Raw genomic sequence first — 19,719 nt, 5'->3', positions numbered from 1 at the left:
CTGTTTTTTTAGCCTCATTCGACAGACAAGGAAATTCGGAGGCCTGTGGATGCTCAGACCTTCCACAATCTCCTACATTGACAACAAGTGAACTGTGATAGGATTGAATTCTGCATGGCTAGTTGCGTGACTAGAATGAGAGGAAGAATGATTACCGACTCTTAAAGGGCAAGCAATGAGTCAGTTGAACTATGTAAATAGGTGTTAGGCCTAACCGCATGATCTGTTAGGCAGGTGGTTCAAACAAAAACCTCATATACGTTAAAGCAAACCATATTTATAAGAGATTGCATCCTTCCTTTTACCATCTTCTGTTGAGTATTGAAATGTCCAATGCAGACCAGACGTATGTTGCAAAGGCTTGATTGCGCATTTGGACGCCCCCACATCACGTGCCGCTGTAGTTGCCCCGGCGCTTAATCCCAGATTCCTTTAACAAATCGCGTGCAATTTCGAATCGAGCTTTCATTGCCTAACATGCTGCTCTTCTCTAAATAATGAACTCATGGAGCCTTACCTGTCGCTACTGTGTTGAAATCACCGTCTGACTGTCAACTTGCTTCCGATCCTCCACCTCCATTCTACCAATGACCAAATGAAGCACCGCTGTCTAGGCTGACTCACGACAACTTCAAGACCGACCAAGGATATATCATATCAAATAAACTTTTCCAAGCCAGAATGACGTCGCCTTACCCACCGTCAACTTCATTCTCGCCCTCCGTTGCCTCCGACATGGCTGCAGCGCCCAACAGGGCAGTCTCCGATTTGCCGCAGGCTCAGGTTGACGCGATCATCCGCACAAAGCGCAAGGCTCGTGAGCCCAAGGCCTGCTATCCATGTCATGCGCGCAAAGTAAAATGCGATCGCAATCTGCCGTGTGACGGGTGCGTAAAGCGCGATCACGCAGATCTTTGCTCTTACGAACGGCCTTCCAAAAAACGATCGCAAGCCTTTCAGGATAGCGCTGTCCCTAGTGCATCAACGGTACCCTTGCCTGAATATTCAACAACATATCTCTTTGCAGAAACCCCAGCAGAAGTGAAACGTGAGCCGACCTTGAGCCGACCGAGCGTCCCGGCTACAGGTGGTGGTCGTGTTTCAATCGCCCGCGAGGAATGGGATAATGTGCGGAATAGGTTGCAAGAAATGGAGTCTACGATTTCCTCCCTTCGAGTTGGGCTGGAGAGGGCGGAAGACGGCCTCCCAACGTCCACCGAGACCGGAAGCGTGCAGAGTGTCGATGCGAGTTCCCGTTCCAAGTGTGCCTCGCCGGAACGCGAGGGCATCCACGCTGCGAATACTCTGGGCAAAGGCACTGTTCACTTGGGATCGCGCTCCGTTCTGGCTTACATTCTCAACAATCAGTCTGGGTCTGATCAACTCCAAGCTCTTTTGGAAGGAGGAATCCTTCCCAAGCTCGGTTTGGATAATGAATCTGCGACCTATCCATTTGTTGATCTATGGTCGTCCGATATGTCAACATTTGATATCACTGCTGTCTGTAGCGCCCTTCCCACTGATCAGCATTGCAGGGAGTGAGTAGTCTTCTCTTGTGTCCAGCTCATGATCAAGGGGTGTTTGCGTTAACTTTGCTTCCTTGCCATAGGTTATTCTACTACTATAAAGATATCTCAGGTGCTATATATCCTGTCCTAGAGGATATCTTTGAGTTTGAGAACACTCTCGAGCTTCTTCTGGCGACAAGAACCTCGATCGGTGGCGAGTACCTGGCCGATGCAGACCATGCACAAAAGCCTTTCGGGGTGACTATTGCGTATCTGGGACTACTGTTCGCTATCCTTGCCTCTGGATGTCAGTCATCCGATTATGGGAGCAAGGAAAGGGAGTTGACCTCGCAAGTTTATGGCATGTGATTCACACCAAGGATTCCAGTGGAGTCGTTTAGCTAACACTCCAAGTAGTGTGCTGCTCATACCAGTGCCTCCGCATGACAAATTTTCTCTCCCAGCCTACCATTGAAGCAATTCAAACTCTCCTGGTGATAGGAAACGTTTTGTCATACAACATGAACCCTGGAATCTCTTATGTCTTGCTTGGCATGACTCTTCGCATGGGCTTGGCGCTCGGTCTCCATGTAGAGTCAAGTCGATTTTCGTCAGCTGAACGATACCGCCGACGACACGTTTGGTGAGAAAGTTTCCCTTCATTTGACCTGAAGTTTTGTGGCCCTGACATAAATAGGTGGTCCATGGCGTGGCAAGACAGCCATTTTTCGCTCTCCTACGACCGACCTTCCACCACCGCAGTGAGCCAGCCAGACATCGCTTATAGGGATGGCTCCAAACCTGGTGATGTATCTTATTTTGAAACTCTCTCTCGAGTCATTTCTCTTGCACTGGAGGTTGTACGCATTCGTATGCTGAGCCCACACGCGCAGATAAGTTTGGAAAGCATACAAACCTATAAGGACCGTATCCAGAAGATCATGGTAGAGGCAAAGCCATACCTGCGAGACGAAATTGACTGTTCCACACCTACGCAACATCTGGAACGAGTCGTGTTGAAATTGCATTCTTCTTACTTCGCCTCTGAGCTCTGCCGGCCAGCGCTCAAACCCATGGCTGATTTGAGTGACGCGAGCGCAGCCAGCATGCGCGGCAATTGCATAATAAATCTGATGACGACTGTTGAAGCTTATATTGAAATGCACAACATCAGCTCGCATGCCGCTCGTTCCTGGATCCTATTGCAGCGGGCGATCAGTTCCGCTTTCCTACTTGCTGTCATCGACGAGGCGAAAGCGGACCCGAATGTGTGGAATCTTCTCCATTCCCTTGAAAGCATCATCGCCCAAAGAGCAAGCACGGAGCGTGCCTATGAGTCCAACGAGGCCACTACTGTGGCCAGTATCACCTCCCCGCCTCAACCCCTTGGCAATTACGACCCAATCACGGGCACTCCAAACGTCCCAGGCCCCATCGCTTCGGCGGTGGATCCAAGTACTCCGGTCGGGATACCCCCTGACACACAAACGCAATGGGCCAAGTCGCTAGCGAAAACACATCGTGCTTTACAAAAGCTCCTGGCGGCAGTTGGGAATCCATCTACGCGTCCCTCCATGGGACGCAATGGTACGCCCATCTACTCTAGTACCAATTCTAATCTTAACCCGGCTCCAGCTTCCATGGGGGGGACACTTGTTCCTGGGCCGGCAAACATGACCCCCAGCGTTGGTTCTCTCCCACCCCCTACACCCGAAAGCTCTGCCAGCGGTGAATGGACAATGCCCAACATCCTGGATCGGGCAGCAGAGTACATCCATCCACCCCTGTGGGGCTAGTGATTGGAGGCGACCTGTCCCTCGCGAAGCGTTAAGTTTTCCATTATTCCTCTTCAGCGCGGCGCCGGTCTCTCTTTTCTGTCCATCCCGTCTTTCTGGTTATTTTTGCAAATTTAAATATTCAAATTTGTTGGATGAGAGCCTGTGACTACGAGTTGAATGATTCCTACCGTGCGATTTGTGCTGTTGACCGTCTGGTATTTGTATAATGTCTTCAACAGAATCTTACATAACGATATATCGAATCAGTCCACAAAACGAGCCATGCTTACTCCCCACGCTAATATCCTGGCGCTTCTCGACGGGGACGTCTTGGGCAAAGAAGTCTCGACTAGTCTTTCTTTGGCCGAAAGTGAGTCAGAAATGCTCCATCGATATTCCCGATTTGGCTTGTCCAACGAGGCAATTTAATTTCTGTTCAACTCCACATTTGCCTTTAGCGCAATCGTTCCCCACTGTCTGAATGGCGGGGAGTTGTTCGCGCGAGCCCACATCCCCGGAGACCCGACGGGGCCCGGTCCGAGGGGAATCACATCATGACTATGGTTCACCCTCTAAGTCAACAACATCGGGGCTGCGGATTGTATAATTTAACTACCAAGTAGACCATATCTCGCTCTCACTCGCTCGCATGGCTTCATGATTGTTCTAGCTAGACTATGGCAGTTGCAAGACACTAGGATTTGTAAAAGACAAATATAGCAGGCCCGGGTTTGCCTGAGTGCTACTCTCCGCAGTAGCTAACGTAAGAAAAAAAAAAGGCAAGGATGATCAAGTATATCTCAAGTTGTTGCCACTCACAGGGGTTTGCTGGCATGCCGGCATCTCATTGTGTACCAAGACCGGTTGAAGATCTGACCAAAAGACCAGGATCTATTAAAGATCACTTCAAACAAAGAACCCTTGTCATCAAAAAGAGTATTTGGAGCCTGGAAGGTGTAAAAGTACTGTCAATGGCCTCAGGCACTTAAAAGCTTTTACGGATATCGATCTCCACAACTCCTCCTACGTGGTTCATGGCTCTGTCTTTATGGGGTCTTATAACCTCCTTTCATTTAAACCTAATCTGATGCCCCTGGGCAACTTATGAGATCACTCACTGTGAGACATTTACATCCCCGGGCTTCCTACACCAACATCCGAGACCGCTTAATTTCCAAGCGCACTACGAATGACCGATTTTATTGGTCACCTTGCAAAACTTCAACCGTCGAATCGGTGAATGTGGAGACAAAGGTAGGACAGATTCGAGCAGTGAGTTTTGCTGGAGTCAGCAGAGTCAGAAACGCTCCGAGGTAAAACGCACCTCAGCCTTCCTAATCTCTTTCAATCAAACCCCAGAGAATCAGCTCCAGCAATCTCACTACTGCTTTTATTGATCCATACCAAACTTCCACCAAAAGACAACTACCTCCGTACGTCTTGTAAGACCAGGTCGCAATTTCGCTTCGCAATCATGTCTTCTGAGTCCCCCAACAAGTACTACAAAGTCGGGGTCCTCCTGTTTCCTGGAGCAGACATCCTCGACTTTGCAGGCCCAATGGAAGTCTTATCCCATGTCTCGCACAACAGAAACCCAGAAAACCCCGACAGAATGTTCGAAATCAGAACTATCGCTTGCAGCCCCGCAATTCGTGCTGCGAGTTCGCTTACAGTTCACGCAGACCTGCTTTTGCCTGATGCAATCGATCAGATTGCAGACTTTGATATCCTGGTCATCCCGGGTGGCCCCCCGTCAGTCGTGCAGCCATTAATCGAAAATCATGCACCGGAACTTGATTTGATTCGAAAATTTGCAGCGCTACCTAGGGATACCTCACCAGGCACCAGGGTTTTGCTGTCAGTCTGTACCGGCGCCTTTCTACTTGGGGCTGCGGGTGTACTCAGTGGAATGACCGTGACAACCCATCACCATGCTCTTAACAAACTTCGAGAGATCTGTGCTCATTGCAATGCTCCAAGTGAGCCCGCTACGACCGTATTGCACAAGCGATTTCTTGATGGGGGTCTATTGAAGGGCGGAGGGATTCGACTCCTCACGGCTGGAGGGATAAGCTCGGGCTTAGATGCCACATTCTACCTTGTTAGTCAATTGGCAACACCTGATATGGCGGTCTTTGTTACTCGGGTTATGGAGTACGATTGGCGTGAGCTCAAAGAGTGAGCTACAGGCTCGGCAGTGAACACTATAATGACGATCTACTGGATAATCGTCCAAGTACTAGTGTGGACTCGAATTTGGACGCAACATCGAAGGTAACAGCACGTGTGCTTAGATCCGTCCAATTAGACAATTCATACTTCCCCGGTTATCCTATTCTCTAATCTCGCCTTGTAAACCCAGCGTGGATGTCGCAGGGCGGTAGAAGTTTGACCACAGTGGAATTTCTGATTTCTGCAAAGAAAAAAGCATGCCTGGATAGTCCAGTCAAAGGAAAAAATGCCAGCTCGCTGTTGGTTGTCTTGCCTAATCTCGCGATGAATCAACGGCCCAAATCCAACGTCGAAGTCCTTCGTTGTCACTACCTTGTAGATCAGAACAACGTTCCCGCTCTCCCAATGGCCAAAGCCACAATGGGTAACATGTGTCTTGAGTCTGCATAGGATTACCCGGATAAGTTTGTCGTCACTTCCCAGAATTGGCAGTGGGTTGCTGGGAATCGCGAGACCATCCTTGGAATTCTCATTGACCCTTATAGGCACAATCATTTCGATTGTCCAGTGGATCTAAAACTTTGATGCATCCCTAGTCATCCGACACAGTGGATAATTGAGGCTTTTCTCATTTCCTCTGGGAACATCCCTCGAGCCGCCTCAATCTTCGGTTCTACACGATCTTTGCTGACACTACTGGAAGGATGACTGAAGCGTTCTAAGGTGAGTCTTCTCAACCTTAGCCATCAATCTAGTCAGAATTCAACTGCAAGCCTTTTGTTGAGTCGGTCAAGGCTGTTTATCGAGTTTCCGCCACCATGATCACATTCATGGGGTCAAGTATAGTAGATTAACCTGACCCCATGTAGTACAGGGTGAATGCCATTCGAGCCTGGGATGCCCTAGGTTGAACCTAAGACTTGACCTCTTAGTCCACATCAGGAGTTACAGTCATCGGAACGGAGGGTTGAACTTTTCCATGTTTCCTGTCCCGTGGTCAGTGTTCGGGTTGATACTGGTTATATAGCACACCATCTGGGTTTGGATCAAAACAACACCTCTCTATTTCCGCAGGACTCGAGTGAGACCAAGACAGTTACTTATCTATCAGGCCCTTCTCTCATCCTATTTCTGGGTAGACCAGTGCCTGGCTCCGAGTTGCTCCCTTGGCAACATACATTCCAGATCGAGTCACGATGGTCGCCTTGGCACCGGATGCGGAAATTGTTCCCACTGCATACCACCCCAATCTTGCCGAGAAGGGAATTTCCCTCCTTGAAAATGGAACGTCGAATCAGAAAGTTGCTCTGAGAACTGTGGAGACTATGCCTCCTAGATATGACAGCGCCGATCCGGCAGTTATGGCCTCAAACGGCAATGACACCAACCAACACGAACAAAATGTGCTCAACAGCCCCATCGCCTTTGATACCTCGAATGCTCTATTTGAAAACGAAGTGATGACTATGGAGGTATTGAAGATCATCGAAAGTTATGGCGTTGACTTTGAGAAGTCGGGTATCTCCTGGAAGGGCTTTGAGTCGTTTGTTCCAATTGTTCTGGAGCAAATCAGCAGACAAGAGCCAATCCGCATGATCTTGCCCGCCTTTCCTTTCAAGTCCCCCAATGCGCGGAGTAAAGTGCTGGGTATGATGCCTGACTTTGGTGAGGAATTGGCGTTGGCTCATTTGAATGGACTTTGCCAAAACATCGGGGAAGTATATGGCCCTGGTGCCGACATCTACATCAGTTCGGATGGCCTTGTATACAATGGTAAGGAAATGACCATGGATTGATGGTCATCACGAGTCAACGCTGACCTCAACCAGATATTCTGGGCGTTCCCGATGAAACGGTTTGGGACTATGGAGAGACCCTGCGAAAAATGGCCATCGAGAAAGAACTCCACCATGTCAAATTCATTCGGCTGTTCGAGCTTCTCGAGCATCCATGGTTCCCATCCTCAAATCCAGAGTCTGCAAAGGCATTCTATCTGGCTCATGCCCGTTGTCTCCGCCGAGAACTCATGTATTCTTTTGCAGATCCGAGCTTCGACGCGACGCAGGCTATCAAAACTGACAATGACACATGCCTGACATACCGTGGCTACATCAAGTTCTTGACCAAGGATCTAGCCCATCTGGAAGAGAAGGAGAAATCGATGTCGAAACGCGCTCGGCAGGCACAAATTGCCGACACGGCACGGCAGATGATCATTCGGGGCAAAATGTTCGCGGCGGCCATCAAAGCCAACCGCAAAGACTATGTCCGACTGTCCATCCACGAATCTGCGGGCGAGAAAAAACTTTCTGTTTCGCTTATTCCACAGCGTCGAGGTATACTGGGACATACCCCTTGGCACTCTTCTGTGGCCGTCGGACTGGACGGGTCATATCGCACGGTCCACGCTGAAGACGTACGCGACACGCACGATCTCATCTATAAGAACGGACAACCATATTTCTTCCGTGAAAGATCTGGTCTCTTTGACTGGACCGAGGACGGCCTATCTGTCAAGTTCGAGCATCTCTATCCCTGCGGACTTCTTATCCGCCCTGCCGACATCGACAATGTCAATCCGCCGCCGTCCATCCGGTCCATCCCCATGCAAAAGGTCCGCCAACTGTCGAATGGCATGTCGCCAATTGTCATTCGCGGATTTTCCGAAACGCTCGAGGAGGATCTCTACGTCAAGAAGGGAGAAGAGCTTGGAATCATTCTGCCGTGGAGTTTCGGTATCATCCAAAAGGTGCGAGACAACGGCCGCTCTGACAAGATGGGCAACAACGTGACATCCAACGAGGCCATGCCGATGCATTTCGACGGGATCTTCAAGTTCGCGGAGATCACCGACCCTGAAACAGGCGAGACGAAGAAAGTCCAAGATCCCCCGGGCTATCAGTTCTTCACTTGTCCTGCCACTGCGCCCAAGGGCAATGGGTACACCTTATTTGCGAGCTCCCGACTTTTTTTCCGGTTCCTGCCTCTCCCTTGGTCTACTGAGCGTCTTGAAAAGGTTACCTGGGCTATGGATAATGACGGATTTTGGGATGCGAAACTCAAGAACCTCCCCTTGATCGTGAAGCATCCTGTCTCTGGATTACCATGTCTACGTTGGCACCAGCCTTGGGACGCGACCAAGACCAAATTCTCGACGTGTGATGTTACAATCGAGAATGATGACCCGGATCTGGTAAAAGTTGTGGATCGCCTCACCTATGACTACAGAGTTTGCCTTCGCTTTGGTTGGGAGAAGGGTGATCTGCTGGTTAGTGACAACGCTGCCATGCTGCACACTCGAACTGGATATCTCAGTGACTGTGACCGAGAGCTATGGCGAATTCACTGCGACTGAGATGATGACGATGGTTTTTGATTTCTTTTATTTCTTTTTTTCTTTTGAACTCGTATCCTGTGTTCTCAGTTATTCTTTTTTTCTCTTGGTTGGGTCTCTCGCGGTTTTCTCTCGCACATTTGGCCTACGTTTGGTGCGACTGCGAGGTTACTGGGTCTTCCGAAGCAATTACACACGTCTTTCAGGCAATATCCAATAGACATCGAGTCTGGTATTTCGAATGATCATCCGTACTTGGTCAGTTATTCTTCAATGAAACCATGATTCTTCCTCTTTTCCCCTTTGGATCAATCTATACGGTCTGCCCAGTACATGGATGCGTGAAGCATGAAAATAGGATTTTTGGACACTTCCATAGTCTAAACTAACACGTTGGTTAGAAAAGATCACGAATTTACATGTAAGGTGATCATGAATATGCCTGAAAATGTCCTCGTTTACGTGGTCAGGCCAACCGTTGATCGTTTCCCTGCTATGGTCTGAAGTTCACTCTACCAATCTTCAGTGACGGCAAAGAGCACTCTCTAGATAGTAGAAATCAAGATAATGGCACAAATAAAGCACACTCGCTCTTGGTGTACATCCCATATTTGGCTCTTGCTCGACCACTTCTATCTTTGTACACAACCACAACAGACTCATATCATCCTTACCGGAAACGCCGCCCTTGGTGGGACTGTATTTGCCGTCTTGTGTAAAGGGCAAACTTGCGCATATAAATCCCCGTCTATCCATGGTCTTGCGGCGGAGTGTGCAGGAGATTCCAAATGGACGTTGTAAGAATAACACAGACACGCCAGATTCTGCGAGCTAGGCTGATGTGCTGCAAGACCATGGTCTGAACCGTTATGACCAGCACTATAGAGAGAAGTTGGTGAAGGACAGGAAGCCATCGAAGCCGATTTCGGAGACTCCAGAGGAACCAGAACGATCACTTTGTACTGGGGAGACATGGTGTTGATGACCTGAATAATTTGCGGCAAGGCCTCTTCTGTTCTTTTGGGTCAGTTGCTTAGTTCACCTGTTTCATGCAGATGGAGTACTGACCAGTCGCAACGTAGTACAGCGGCTGATTAGGCGTTGATGTAGACAGGGAGTCCGGTCCCAAGGTAGCTGGGATGCCCATCATATTCCGGGGTACATCGCCACCAAGGTGTGAGCTGGCTAGTGACATGCTGTGAATTGGCTGGGCTGCAGTGCTTGTGATAGGAGATATTGGAAGTGCTTCGCTGGCTCCAGTGAATTGGGATAGATCGCCGGGATACACGTGCTGTGGGAGTGTATGGAAGTCATTTGGCCATGATTGCGAAAACGAAGGATGTGACGGCATGAATGAAGTACATTGGTATGGTAATAAAGGGGAAACTTCTCGTGAGGTCAATTCAAGCTCATTCTCCGAAGAAGATGAGTGAGATCCTGGGAAGAGGAAAGGGTTGTACACCTGATCCCATCCGTTGAGAGCAGCTGCAGCTCTGAGTTCGTTGGCAATCACCCGCTCTTGAAGCTTCGCGATGCGTTCTCGGATTTTGCGACCTGTACTTTGTCAGTTTCCACGCACATGTCTCTTTTGAGGGGTCATATCTCACGGTGATTCCTCTGAGATAGGCGGTTTTGTAGTCTCCTTCTTTCCAACGGATCTTGTGTTTGGCTGAGGATGTCCTCATCTTTGGGACTTTTTGACTGTTCTTTAATCTTCATCTTACAGGGTGTTGTTGTGCAATAGGTTTGATAGATATGTGTTCGAAGATGAGAGATCTCGAGTCTCCAAATGTTCAGTGCAAAAGCTCACCCAAAAGACCCATCACGGTCAGGCCTCTCTTGGATTTTATACAGGCCGTGCGCCCACGAGGCAGAATCACGCCTGATTTCACAGTGTGACGCAGCCTGTACAACGGATCTTCGGTGATGAATGATTCGGTCGGAAAGCCACTGGTTCAACCCTTTTTTCAGCCGCGTGATGTTGTTGTCTGGTCAGATCAACCCACCTACCTTTCTCAGCTTTCCGACTTTTTTGAGACAAAGTTCTTGAGCAGAGTTGGGCATTCCAGGAGAAGGTTTCAGGATAGTCGCACGAGGTGGTGTATTCAGAGACCACCCCCGGCCTAGGGTGTATGCATCGATATGGCGTCCGAGATTCTCTGATGCTATCATTCCAACAGCCTGCGATTTGGCAAACCCCATGAGACCCTCAGCTAGGATCTACCTCGTGGGCTCGAAGTCTTGCGTATCGGAGCCCAACAACCATGTTTTAGACCCCTCGAAGTGGCAACCCCGTGCTACCTTGCCTTGGTAACCTACCCTACCCCCGGTACTTGGAATGAGCATCCCCGCCTACTTATACTTCACATCACATGTGTTCAAATATCTTCTTGTCGACACGGACATCTCCGAACTCAGCCTTTATCCTACCGGATTACACGGACCCACGTGGCAAGGGCAATTGCCATGATCTTGTGTTCAAGCTGAGAAGAAATCGGACGGATGATCTCCTAGTGGGTTATATCGATCTCTAGGCCATCCTCATCAACGATTCTCAGGGGAGGCCAAGACAATGGTCACAGACTCCTAGTTAGAAGGCCATGACAGCCAGTACAACCTTCAATCAGAGGTCTTAAAATAAGACCTGTCGTGCCATGGCCCCTCCCGCTACATAAACAACAAGCTCACGCTGAATGTACTCCGGGTTGGAAACCTCTAGTGCTCTTATTTCTTTTATCTCGGTTGAAAGAGGTCACATAACCTTCTCACGTTTACTTTCCTTTCTCAATTGTTCTCAAATTCCCTTCGGTGGTCCAATGAGATGGTATAGAGTAGTAGGGATGCCCCAAAGGAGTCATTTTTTACAATGGCGTCATGGATGGGCGGATTTCCCACATGCAGCCCAACAGCTCAGAGTGCCCAGCAATGCTTTCAAGAACCTAGAGTACTGGTATGTGGTGCCACTGTGGTTGCTCTTCCACCCCCGGGGATACAAATGCATGTGAGATCCAGCCATAGGAACTAACGGAACATCCGGTTTGGTTTGTCGTTGGATCAGATTCTGGAAAGTCTTTTGTGTAACTGCAGGATGCTTGATCCAGGTGATGTGTACTCTTTGTCTGCAATAACGGTCTTGAAATAAAAATGAGTCTGTGCAGCCCAAAATGGGGATGTAGGTTGAACATGTTCGGCATCTTTCATTGGTAGAATAGCAGAATCTCTGGACAATTGGCCAAGATCCGCACATTTCGACGACCACTTAATATGCGTGTTTGAGGGATCCAGATCTAAGCAAAGACCAGCAAAACGAAAGTCCATCAGCCTTGACTCTGCTGGTAGACATCTCAGCCAGTAAGCCGCCAAGGATTCCGTAGGCAGCCAGGTCACCCCAAAGAGAGTACTCTCTCCAACTCTGCCATTCTCCCCTCTCCCAGTCTCATCAAGTCTTGTTCGATCCTCAGAGTAGCTTGACAAGATGGAGTTATTACTCGAAGCAGTGGGCACTCTTCTCCCTTATCATCTTCTCTCCTATGGCGCTCTCCTCGGAACAGAGCTCTATCAGGTACGTCTCCAGTCTCCTCCAAAGACACAAGTAGTCTCGTGACTAACCACAGACAGAGCTTTGTCAACACCAAAATATGCTACCAAGTATTGCCAATGAAGGAGTTCATTCTCCTACAAAAGCGCCTTTTCCCCATCTACTTTGGAACCCAGGTCGGACTCACAGCGTTGACCGCAGCAACACACCCACCATTCAGTGTTCTGTCACTAGTTCAAGATCCATGGAGTGTCGCTCCTCTTACTGTCGTTGGGTTGACTGGATGTCTGAATTGGTTCGTCTACGGGCCTCGGACGACCACTGCAACGTTGGTCCGGAGGGCCCTACAAGGTGGGATTACCTGAAGGTGCTTTAAGTCTATAACTAACACAGATTCTACCCACAGAAAGCGAGAACACCGAGGCTGATTCCGATGGGTCCAATTTGCGTCAGGCTAACCGCAACTTTGCGCGAAATCACGCAATGGCCATCCATTTGAATGCTATTGCCATCATAGCTACTGTGTTTTATGGATTTTCCCTGTCTGCGATGCTTCAGGCAGGAATTTAAACAACGTGACCAATTACAGAACTTTGGTGGATGTGTGAATGGAGTCACAGGACTGCGAGTGATATGTTCACATATTCCTTTCCAGCTCTTAAGATCATTTTGCAGTTTAATTCTCGAAAGCATAATGATTTACCTATCTGAAGAGCAAGTCTTTCCCCTCAAACACTATCCGACTAAATTAAAACTGAGGGTCTTCTTCCAGGTGGTAGATGACCTGACTCCAATTGATGCACTAGACAAGTAAGCTGTCTCATCTATGCTAATCTTCTACAACAAGTTAACTGGTTTTTTAGTCTACTTTGAAGCACAGAAAGCCTAGCTCCAAGACAAAGAGAAGATTGTTGAATGTCATGAGCAGCTATGGCGACTGGAGTCGTTGTAAAAGATTGCCATCTCCCGAAGGCGAACCTGCAGAGATCAAGCCTGACTCTGGGGGAGATTCACGAGCATTTCGATTTGGAATGAAGACCTAATATGTACTGGGGAATCTCCGAGTTAAAGGGACCACTGGGTGTGTGCCCAAATCCCCCAGTGTGACTTCCAAACTCCACATTCGATCACTCTTCATTCTGAGGGGATGTCACCACTATGTATGGGACTTTGACTCGTTTTAATTTTTGCTTTAAGGTATACTAGGCTCTTCTGAACATAAGTGGTACAGAAATCTAAGGATGAAGACCTGTCGCATCTTTTGGGCTTTCGTCATGTCGCTATATATTTCTTTCACCACACAGCCACATCCTACACCACATCTCCTACCCAACATGCCAAACCCTGCTTCCAAACCCTGCTTCCAAACCCTCCTAACAGAAGACCAGAGTAGAAAGTGAACTAAAGAAACTCACGGTGGACAGCGTGACACCAGTGTTGGCGTGTTGACTTCTGCTGACACCATGTGCATCAGGGCACAGAGCGCCGAGTAGACACCCAACTCGCTATATAGTACCAGGACGAGAGAGTATCAGACCCCATTTCCAGTATTCCTTTCTTCTCGTTTCTAAGAAATTCACCGTCGCTATCCCCAACATGGCATTCTCTTCACTACTTTTCTTGACACTCATAACCTTCCTGTTCCCCCCTCTCCTGTTCCTATCCTGGTACCTCCACGTCCCACGAAACCTCCCAAACCTCCCCAGAATCCCAATCTACGTCTCAATCCTCGGCCTTTGGTCCTCAATGGGCCAAGACGAGATCTACGAACGATGGTTCAGAGCTCCACTAGAGAAACATGGCGCCGTGTTAGTGTGGGTCGCTGGACGGTGGAGTGTTCTCGTTTCACGACCGGATTGGTTAACCGATATGTTCCGCAACGAACAAATCTATGCAAAAGCCGGGAGCCAGGTGAAGATTCCGCATGCCGTTATAGCGGCGCTGGTTGGGGATAACATCATCAATGCCCATGGCGAGAATTGGAAGCTCTACACTGGCATCATGAAGGCCGGGTTGCAGAAGAAGGTTTTTGAGACAACTTCGTTACTCAAACAGTCCAGGAAGTTGGTCCATATTCTGATGGATTTGCAGAAGGAGACTGGGGCGGAGAAAGGTATTCTGGTGATGGCAGATGTGCAGAAATGGGCTGTGGATGTGATGGGCGAGAACTTCCTGGATTTGGATCTGAAGGTATCGAGTATCAAGCTCGTCATCGCCTCTCTACACCGAAGGATCATTCTTCAATACTTACCCTGAGAACTAAGCAAACCTCGGGCAGAGCCTAGGTCAACCCAACGGCGCCGTCCGAATCGAAGCCCTCCAATCCGTGATCAAAACAACCCTCTTCAACCCACTGTACTTCAGCTTCCCCGATCTCGACCACTTTCCCTGGCTGCTGCCGTCCCGCAAACGCGCCTACTCCATAATGCACGAGTTCGACAACCGCCTCTATGCCATGATTATGACCATGCTTCACAAGCGCACATCAAGCAAATCCACCCAATCCGAAGAGATGGTCTCCCACATGCTCGGCGAAGCATACACAGCAGGCCGCATCACCGAGAAGCAGTTCCGCGATAATCTCAAAATAACATTCCTGACTGCACACGAGAACGCGCAGCAACTCGTCACGTCGATGTTCTGGCAGCTGGGTACTCGAGTCGATATCCAGGATCGGTTACGAGAGGAGATTCTGGCGACAGCCAAGATCCACCTGAATCCATCCCAGGAAGTTGTCAACGATCTCCCATATCTCACAGCGGTGGTTTTGGAGTTACTTCGTCTCTTCCCGCCTGTGTGTCAGCTCGTGAACCGGGTTGCCTTGCAGCCGGCGCTGCTGGGGGGAGAACTTCCCATCCCGAAGGGTACGTTTGTGGGCTGGAATGCGTGGGCGGTGCATAGTAATCCTGATGTATGGGGTGAGGATGCGCGCGAGTTCCGGGCGGAGAGGTGGGGGGATACGGTTTCGGAGATGCAGGGACGGTTTCGGAGAGAGACGGTTCGGGGAACGTATGTTCCATTTAATGCGCATAAGCGGAGGTGTCTTGGGCAGGGGTTTGCGTTGTTGCAGGTGAAGATTCTGTTGTTTGTTTTGCTGGGGAGGGTGAGTTGGGTTGTTGATCCTGAATATCGGTTGAAGATGACGCCGGTATGTGGCTTCCAGTGCTTTTTTTTACTTGACGTATGCTGATTCGAGCAGGGTGGGATTCTGGCGCCGCTGGGATGTCGGGTTATTCTAACCGAGTTGCAATCTTCGGCATAAAGAGACTGAGTCGTGATAGTTGGGCAATTGTTCTGAGATGATTGAGGTCCGATAAAAGCGCTAGAATGACTAGCAGTCGACTAGAATGAGGCAAAAGGCACTCTACAACCCAAGAATCATGAAATGAACATCTTGTCACGATCGAATGACTGCTAAACTGTCCAATCGACCACGGCAATCGCTCTCGTGGGATCCTAGGTAGCAAGGGAGAAAAAGGATTCATCCAGGCTTGTAGGTTGTGTGTCTGCTGGATCCTGGCTGCGTATCCTTACAGGAGAGCCTGGCATTGTGCCGTGCTAGCAGCATCGAATCCGTACATCCTCAGGCTCTCCAGAAGTACAAAGCCCTCGTTCGCGATCTTTCGTTTCGGACCACTGTTCAACGGTCCCCCATCAAGGGCAGTGATACACCACCACTATGGATAATCGACCTCCAATACCCGCATTGGCGGGCTGCGGCTCGCCAGTGGGGGCAGCGGCGTGATTGTCGTTTTGTCGTTTTTGTACTTTGAACTTCCCTGGGGATGGGTTTGATTGGTTCGATTTTAGATTGATTGGACAGGAACACCCCTTCGTGGATAAAAGAGAGACCAAGAGGGTCGGAAGAAGAGCCAAGGGAGTGAAGTGAGGGGAATCGCCCAGACTCAACGTCAACATGGACTCCGGGGTCTTTTTCGCTGGGGACATTCTCGGGGAAGTTCGTTGATCATCAGCCATGTGGTTCGACGGAACATAAGGATGAAAAACTCCGTAACTAGTTAATCCTAATGACATTGTCACTCCCACTACCCTATCTTAGCCTAGTAACTAGTGGGCGAGCTACTAGGAAAGTGGACGGGGCTCTGTTTGAACTACCATGATCAGTCCCTCCAGACTAGATGCAAGAAGAAGGTCTCTAACAATGTCTGCTTGATCGTCTAGCATAAGTTGCATTAAAAAACCAATTGCCCAGCCTCCAGCCGTTTTCCCCTGACAACAGAAACGCCCGCTGCAATGCATGGAAAAGAACGCAAAATGTCACCTAGACAGGGAGGGTTCAAAAGCTTCGTCATTGTCCAGAGTGACTCCGACCATGTCGTATCCCCCGACTGCGACTGGATGGAGCAGGCGTTTCGCGGGCATCCATGTCTGGGGTGGTAGGTACTGCTGGCCGACGTTGTCGTGTATTTCGAACACGGCCGAGAGCTCGGCGCAAAAGCCCGTCAGCTTCGTTGTCGAGATCCATTTCAACCTTCTCGTCTTCAGCCGGGGGCGTGACGATCTGAGCCGCCTCCTCCGTCCACCCTTCCACAAAGGGCCCCTGACGTGCACGCCGTCGAGACATCTCTTCCGGAGCGACTCGCTCTTTGCCCTTGTGTTCACGAGACCGAGTTGACCCCCGGCGTTTGGAAGGGGCTGCACTGGCTTCTCGCATACTATCCTCCAAAGCCATACGGTCCTGTTGTCGCCCCTCCAGGGCCCAGAGCTCGAGTGCCCGGGAAAGTAATGTACCGGCCACGCCCGCACCCCCGGCTGCATCGCCGCCACCACTCGCTCCAAGTACACGTACGGCCTCATGCAAGGCAGTCACCGCGTCCGTGGTTCGTCCCAATTCTAGTAACACAAGGCCACGAGACGTGTGTAGAGAACCCATCAGCCCCCGATCTTCGTAGCCCCCAACCCCGGATGCGGTCGCGATCGCCGCGGAGCCACCCGTACCACCGCCCAAAAATGGCGAGTAGCCCATACTGCTCCCTCCTGCGCCCACGCGGAGGCATTCATCGAATTCACGAAGGGAATCAGAGAGACGGCCCATGCGACGGAAGGCATGACCCAGGTTCGCACGTGTAGCCACCCAGGCGCTGGGTTCGCAGTGGAGAGAAGTAGCTAGGGCCAGTGCTTGCCCAAACAATTCGATGGCACCGCTAAGATGATTCTGGTGATAAAGGACAACTCCCAGCTCGTTGAGAACCAGTGGATCCCCACCGACGGCTGAGACGACCCCCGAGGGATTCGGTGTGAGGGAAGGCACAGAGCCGGGAGCAGCTCCAGTGGACATCGCGTGAGCCGCACATAGATACTCGTGTGCCAGAGCCATGTTATTGAGGGCGAGATGTTGCATCCCTAAGAAGAGTTGGGGGAGATGGCTGCCCTGGAAAAGTCGAGCAGCAGTGCTGTAGGCTGCGATAGCTTGATCGTGTTCACCCTCTGCCGCAAAGGTGTGCGCGAATCCAATCCAAGCCGGGGCCGAATGAGGATCTAGCAGTGAAGCCTTCGAGAAGAAGCGCCGCGCCTCGGCCACCTTGGATACCGACAAATAGTAGACACCAATTGCCAGATATGTATATGGCTCCTCGGGGGAGTGATCCGCGAGCATGTGAGAGAGTAGGAATAGGGCATTTGTGGCACCGGTCTCGTAAAGGCAAGCCAAGTGGAGCGGATAAATGGCTGGAGCATGACCAAGGTTATTCTGTGCTGGAATGCTGGGATTTGTGGTGGACAGGTCGGTTGATTGGGATGTGGAGAGGATAGAGGACGTCAACCCCAGAGCTTCTGCAAACCGACATTGCGTATACAAAGCTTCGGCGCGGGATAGGAGAATGTCGGGGTTGTCGGCAAGATTGTAATGTGTCGATAGGGTTTCGGTGGCGTCGGAAAGGATGGTAGGGGAGGAGTATTTCGATAGACGGGTCGTGTACAGCATCTTCGTGAAGTGGGCGGCTTCTTGTGCCATTATGGGATCGGGAGATGAGACGGAATCAAAGTCAAGGGATTCAAGGAATTCCAATTCCTCGGTGGGAGACATTAGGGAGTTCTTCATGAGCTGGTCGAATGCTTCGAAACACTGCACATCAATCCGCACGGCATCTTTATAACAGTCCCGGGCACGGTCAAACGCATTCTGCTTAGCAAAGCAAAGGCCCCGTAAATAACACATAGCAGCTTCAAATCGCACATTATTGGCATCCTCGCGTTCTCGCTCCTCGGCTCGATCACTCCGCGGCATCGCGCTCTTCCCATTGCGCAGTGTAACATGGCTTTGGTGTTGGATCTTGCGCCGGGTGTGGTTATTGCGGATGAGGTCCGTAGGGTTGTGTTCACCAAGAATGGAGAGGGCTTGTTCGAATTGATTCTGTTTGATGTAGCAGTGCGCAGCAAGGTAGCGGCAGGCGGTGCTTCGAGAAACGAGATCCTTGCGGGAGAGAAGGGCCAGGGCGCGTGTGAAGTTGTTATTTGAGAAATGTACCTGAGCCAGCCAAAACGCGTCAGAGTCACTGTCTTTGCCAGTATGTCAGTATCCCTTGTATCACTGTCTGTTCACGGTGTGTGTAGTCCTCACTGGTCAGCGCCAGGACTTTGTCCCCTATGTAGATTGCGGAATCATGCTGGCCACGATTCAACGCGTCCTGTCGCCACGAGCGCAGGAACCTTTCCATATCGACAGATGGGGCTCGGCAAGTAATGGAGTCAAAACGGACATCGAGATTCCTTTGAGAACCCGGATAAATCTGGCAAAGCAATGCGCGTCGCAGGCCACTTTCGCACGAGCGGGTCCTTGCCCTATTGTGAACCAAACAGTGGCCCGTGCGTGCTTGTCACAACATACCCAGTACGTAACTATGTAGTACAACATATTGATCTAAAGGACATCTATCGAGTGAACAACACGCTTCTTTCAATGTGAAATGTCTCCAAATGATAGCTAGTACTACGAATCAATCGTAAAAAAGACACTGACAACAGTGTTAATCCTATATTGTGCTGAGTGCAGGATAGATGAACCCACGTGACTTTCCACTTTTGCCCCATGCCAAAACAATCAACTGGTTAACCATGCTAAGCACCTACCCCTAGTCACATATATGCTTCTTACACTCCTGTACCAATCCATGCTATTAAAAATGGCTCGTAGGGCTGAACGATTCAATCGTACATCTGGTATCTATGAGGTCTTCTACTTAAGCTTGCGAGTTGTGTTTCTTAGGTAGTTTTTGTGGGATGAATGTAGACTTATTCCTATGAAATTCAATTTTAACTAGAAAGGTCCGCCAGGTTCAGTCAAATGATCGTGAACACACGTAGAGTAGAGTGCCTTCCCTCGGGGGCCCATGACCTTGTCTTGCACCGCTTCGTAGAACGTTCCCTTAT

General features: G+C 49.9%; 7 protein-coding genes across 7 annotated transcripts; 5 read left to right on the top strand and 2 right to left on the bottom strand.

The window, feature by feature from the left end:
• Positions 1-681: 681 nt before the first annotated feature.
• Positions 682-3,304, top strand: Pdw03_7487 (C6 transcription factor, putative; the record flags this gene model as incomplete). The annotated part of the gene is made up of 5 exons (XM_066101670.1): positions 682-1,538; positions 1,610-1,869; positions 1,926-2,151; positions 2,206-3,095; positions 3,144-3,304. The coding sequence occupies 5 exons, from the start codon at positions 682-684 to the stop codon at positions 3,302-3,304; spliced, it is 2,394 nt and encodes a 797-aa protein (XP_065956753.1).
• Positions 3,305-4,760: 1,456 nt separating this feature from the next.
• On the top strand, positions 4,761-5,468 carry Pdw03_7486 (ThiJ/PfpI family protein; the record flags this gene model as incomplete). The annotated part of the gene is made up of 1 exon (XM_014678352.1): positions 4,761-5,468. The coding sequence occupies one exon, from the start codon at positions 4,761-4,763 to the stop codon at positions 5,466-5,468; it is 708 nt and encodes a 235-aa protein (XP_014533838.1).
• Positions 5,469-6,654: 1,186 nt separating this feature from the next.
• On the top strand, positions 6,655-8,813 carry Pdw03_7485 (Pyoverdine/dityrosine biosynthesis protein, putative; the record flags this gene model as incomplete). The annotated part of the gene is made up of 2 exons (XM_014678353.1): positions 6,655-7,231; positions 7,288-8,813. 2 exons carry the CDS (start codon positions 6,655-6,657, stop codon positions 8,811-8,813), a joined length of 2,103 nt encoding a protein of 700 aa, XP_014533839.1.
• A 491-nt stretch (positions 8,814-9,304) lies between these two features.
• Pdw03_7484 (Basic-leucine zipper (bZIP) transcription factor) lies at positions 9,305-10,511 on the bottom strand (the record flags this gene model as incomplete). The annotated part of the gene is made up of 4 exons (XM_066101669.1): positions 9,305-9,337; positions 9,467-9,804; positions 9,861-10,346; positions 10,400-10,511. The coding sequence occupies 4 exons, from the start codon at positions 10,509-10,511 to the stop codon at positions 9,305-9,307; spliced, it is 969 nt and encodes a 322-aa protein (XP_065956752.1).
• Positions 10,512-12,267: 1,756 nt separating this feature from the next.
• On the top strand, positions 12,268-12,900 carry Pdw03_7483 (putative mitochondrial outer membrane protein; the record flags this gene model as incomplete). The annotated part of the gene is made up of 3 exons (XM_014678355.1): positions 12,268-12,354; positions 12,411-12,681; positions 12,737-12,900. 3 exons carry the CDS (start codon positions 12,268-12,270, stop codon positions 12,898-12,900), a joined length of 522 nt encoding a protein of 173 aa, XP_014533841.1.
• A 1,026-nt stretch (positions 12,901-13,926) lies between these two features.
• On the top strand, positions 13,927-15,592 carry Pdw03_7482 (Cytochrome P450; the record flags this gene model as incomplete). The annotated part of the gene is made up of 3 exons (XM_014678356.2): positions 13,927-14,520; positions 14,609-15,478; positions 15,530-15,592. 3 exons carry the CDS (start codon positions 13,927-13,929, stop codon positions 15,590-15,592), a joined length of 1,527 nt encoding a protein of 508 aa, XP_014533842.2.
• A 1,047-nt stretch (positions 15,593-16,639) lies between these two features.
• Pdw03_7481 (20S cyclosome subunit (Cut9/Cdc16), putative) lies at positions 16,640-19,007 on the bottom strand (the record flags this gene model as incomplete). Its single annotated transcript, XM_014678357.1, has 2 exons — positions 16,640-18,849; positions 18,911-19,007. 2 exons carry the CDS (start codon positions 19,005-19,007, stop codon positions 16,640-16,642), a joined length of 2,307 nt encoding a protein of 768 aa, XP_014533843.1.
• Positions 19,008-19,719: the final 712 nt, after the last annotated feature.

This window comes from Penicillium digitatum, chromosome 2 (genome assembly GCF_016767815.1).
Source record: "Penicillium digitatum chromosome 2, complete sequence".
Taxonomy (NCBI): Eukaryota; Fungi; Ascomycota; class Eurotiomycetes; order Eurotiales; family Aspergillaceae; genus Penicillium; species Penicillium digitatum.
Note: the sequence above shows the minus strand (reverse complement) of the source record. Positions and strands in the feature narration are given on the sequence as shown.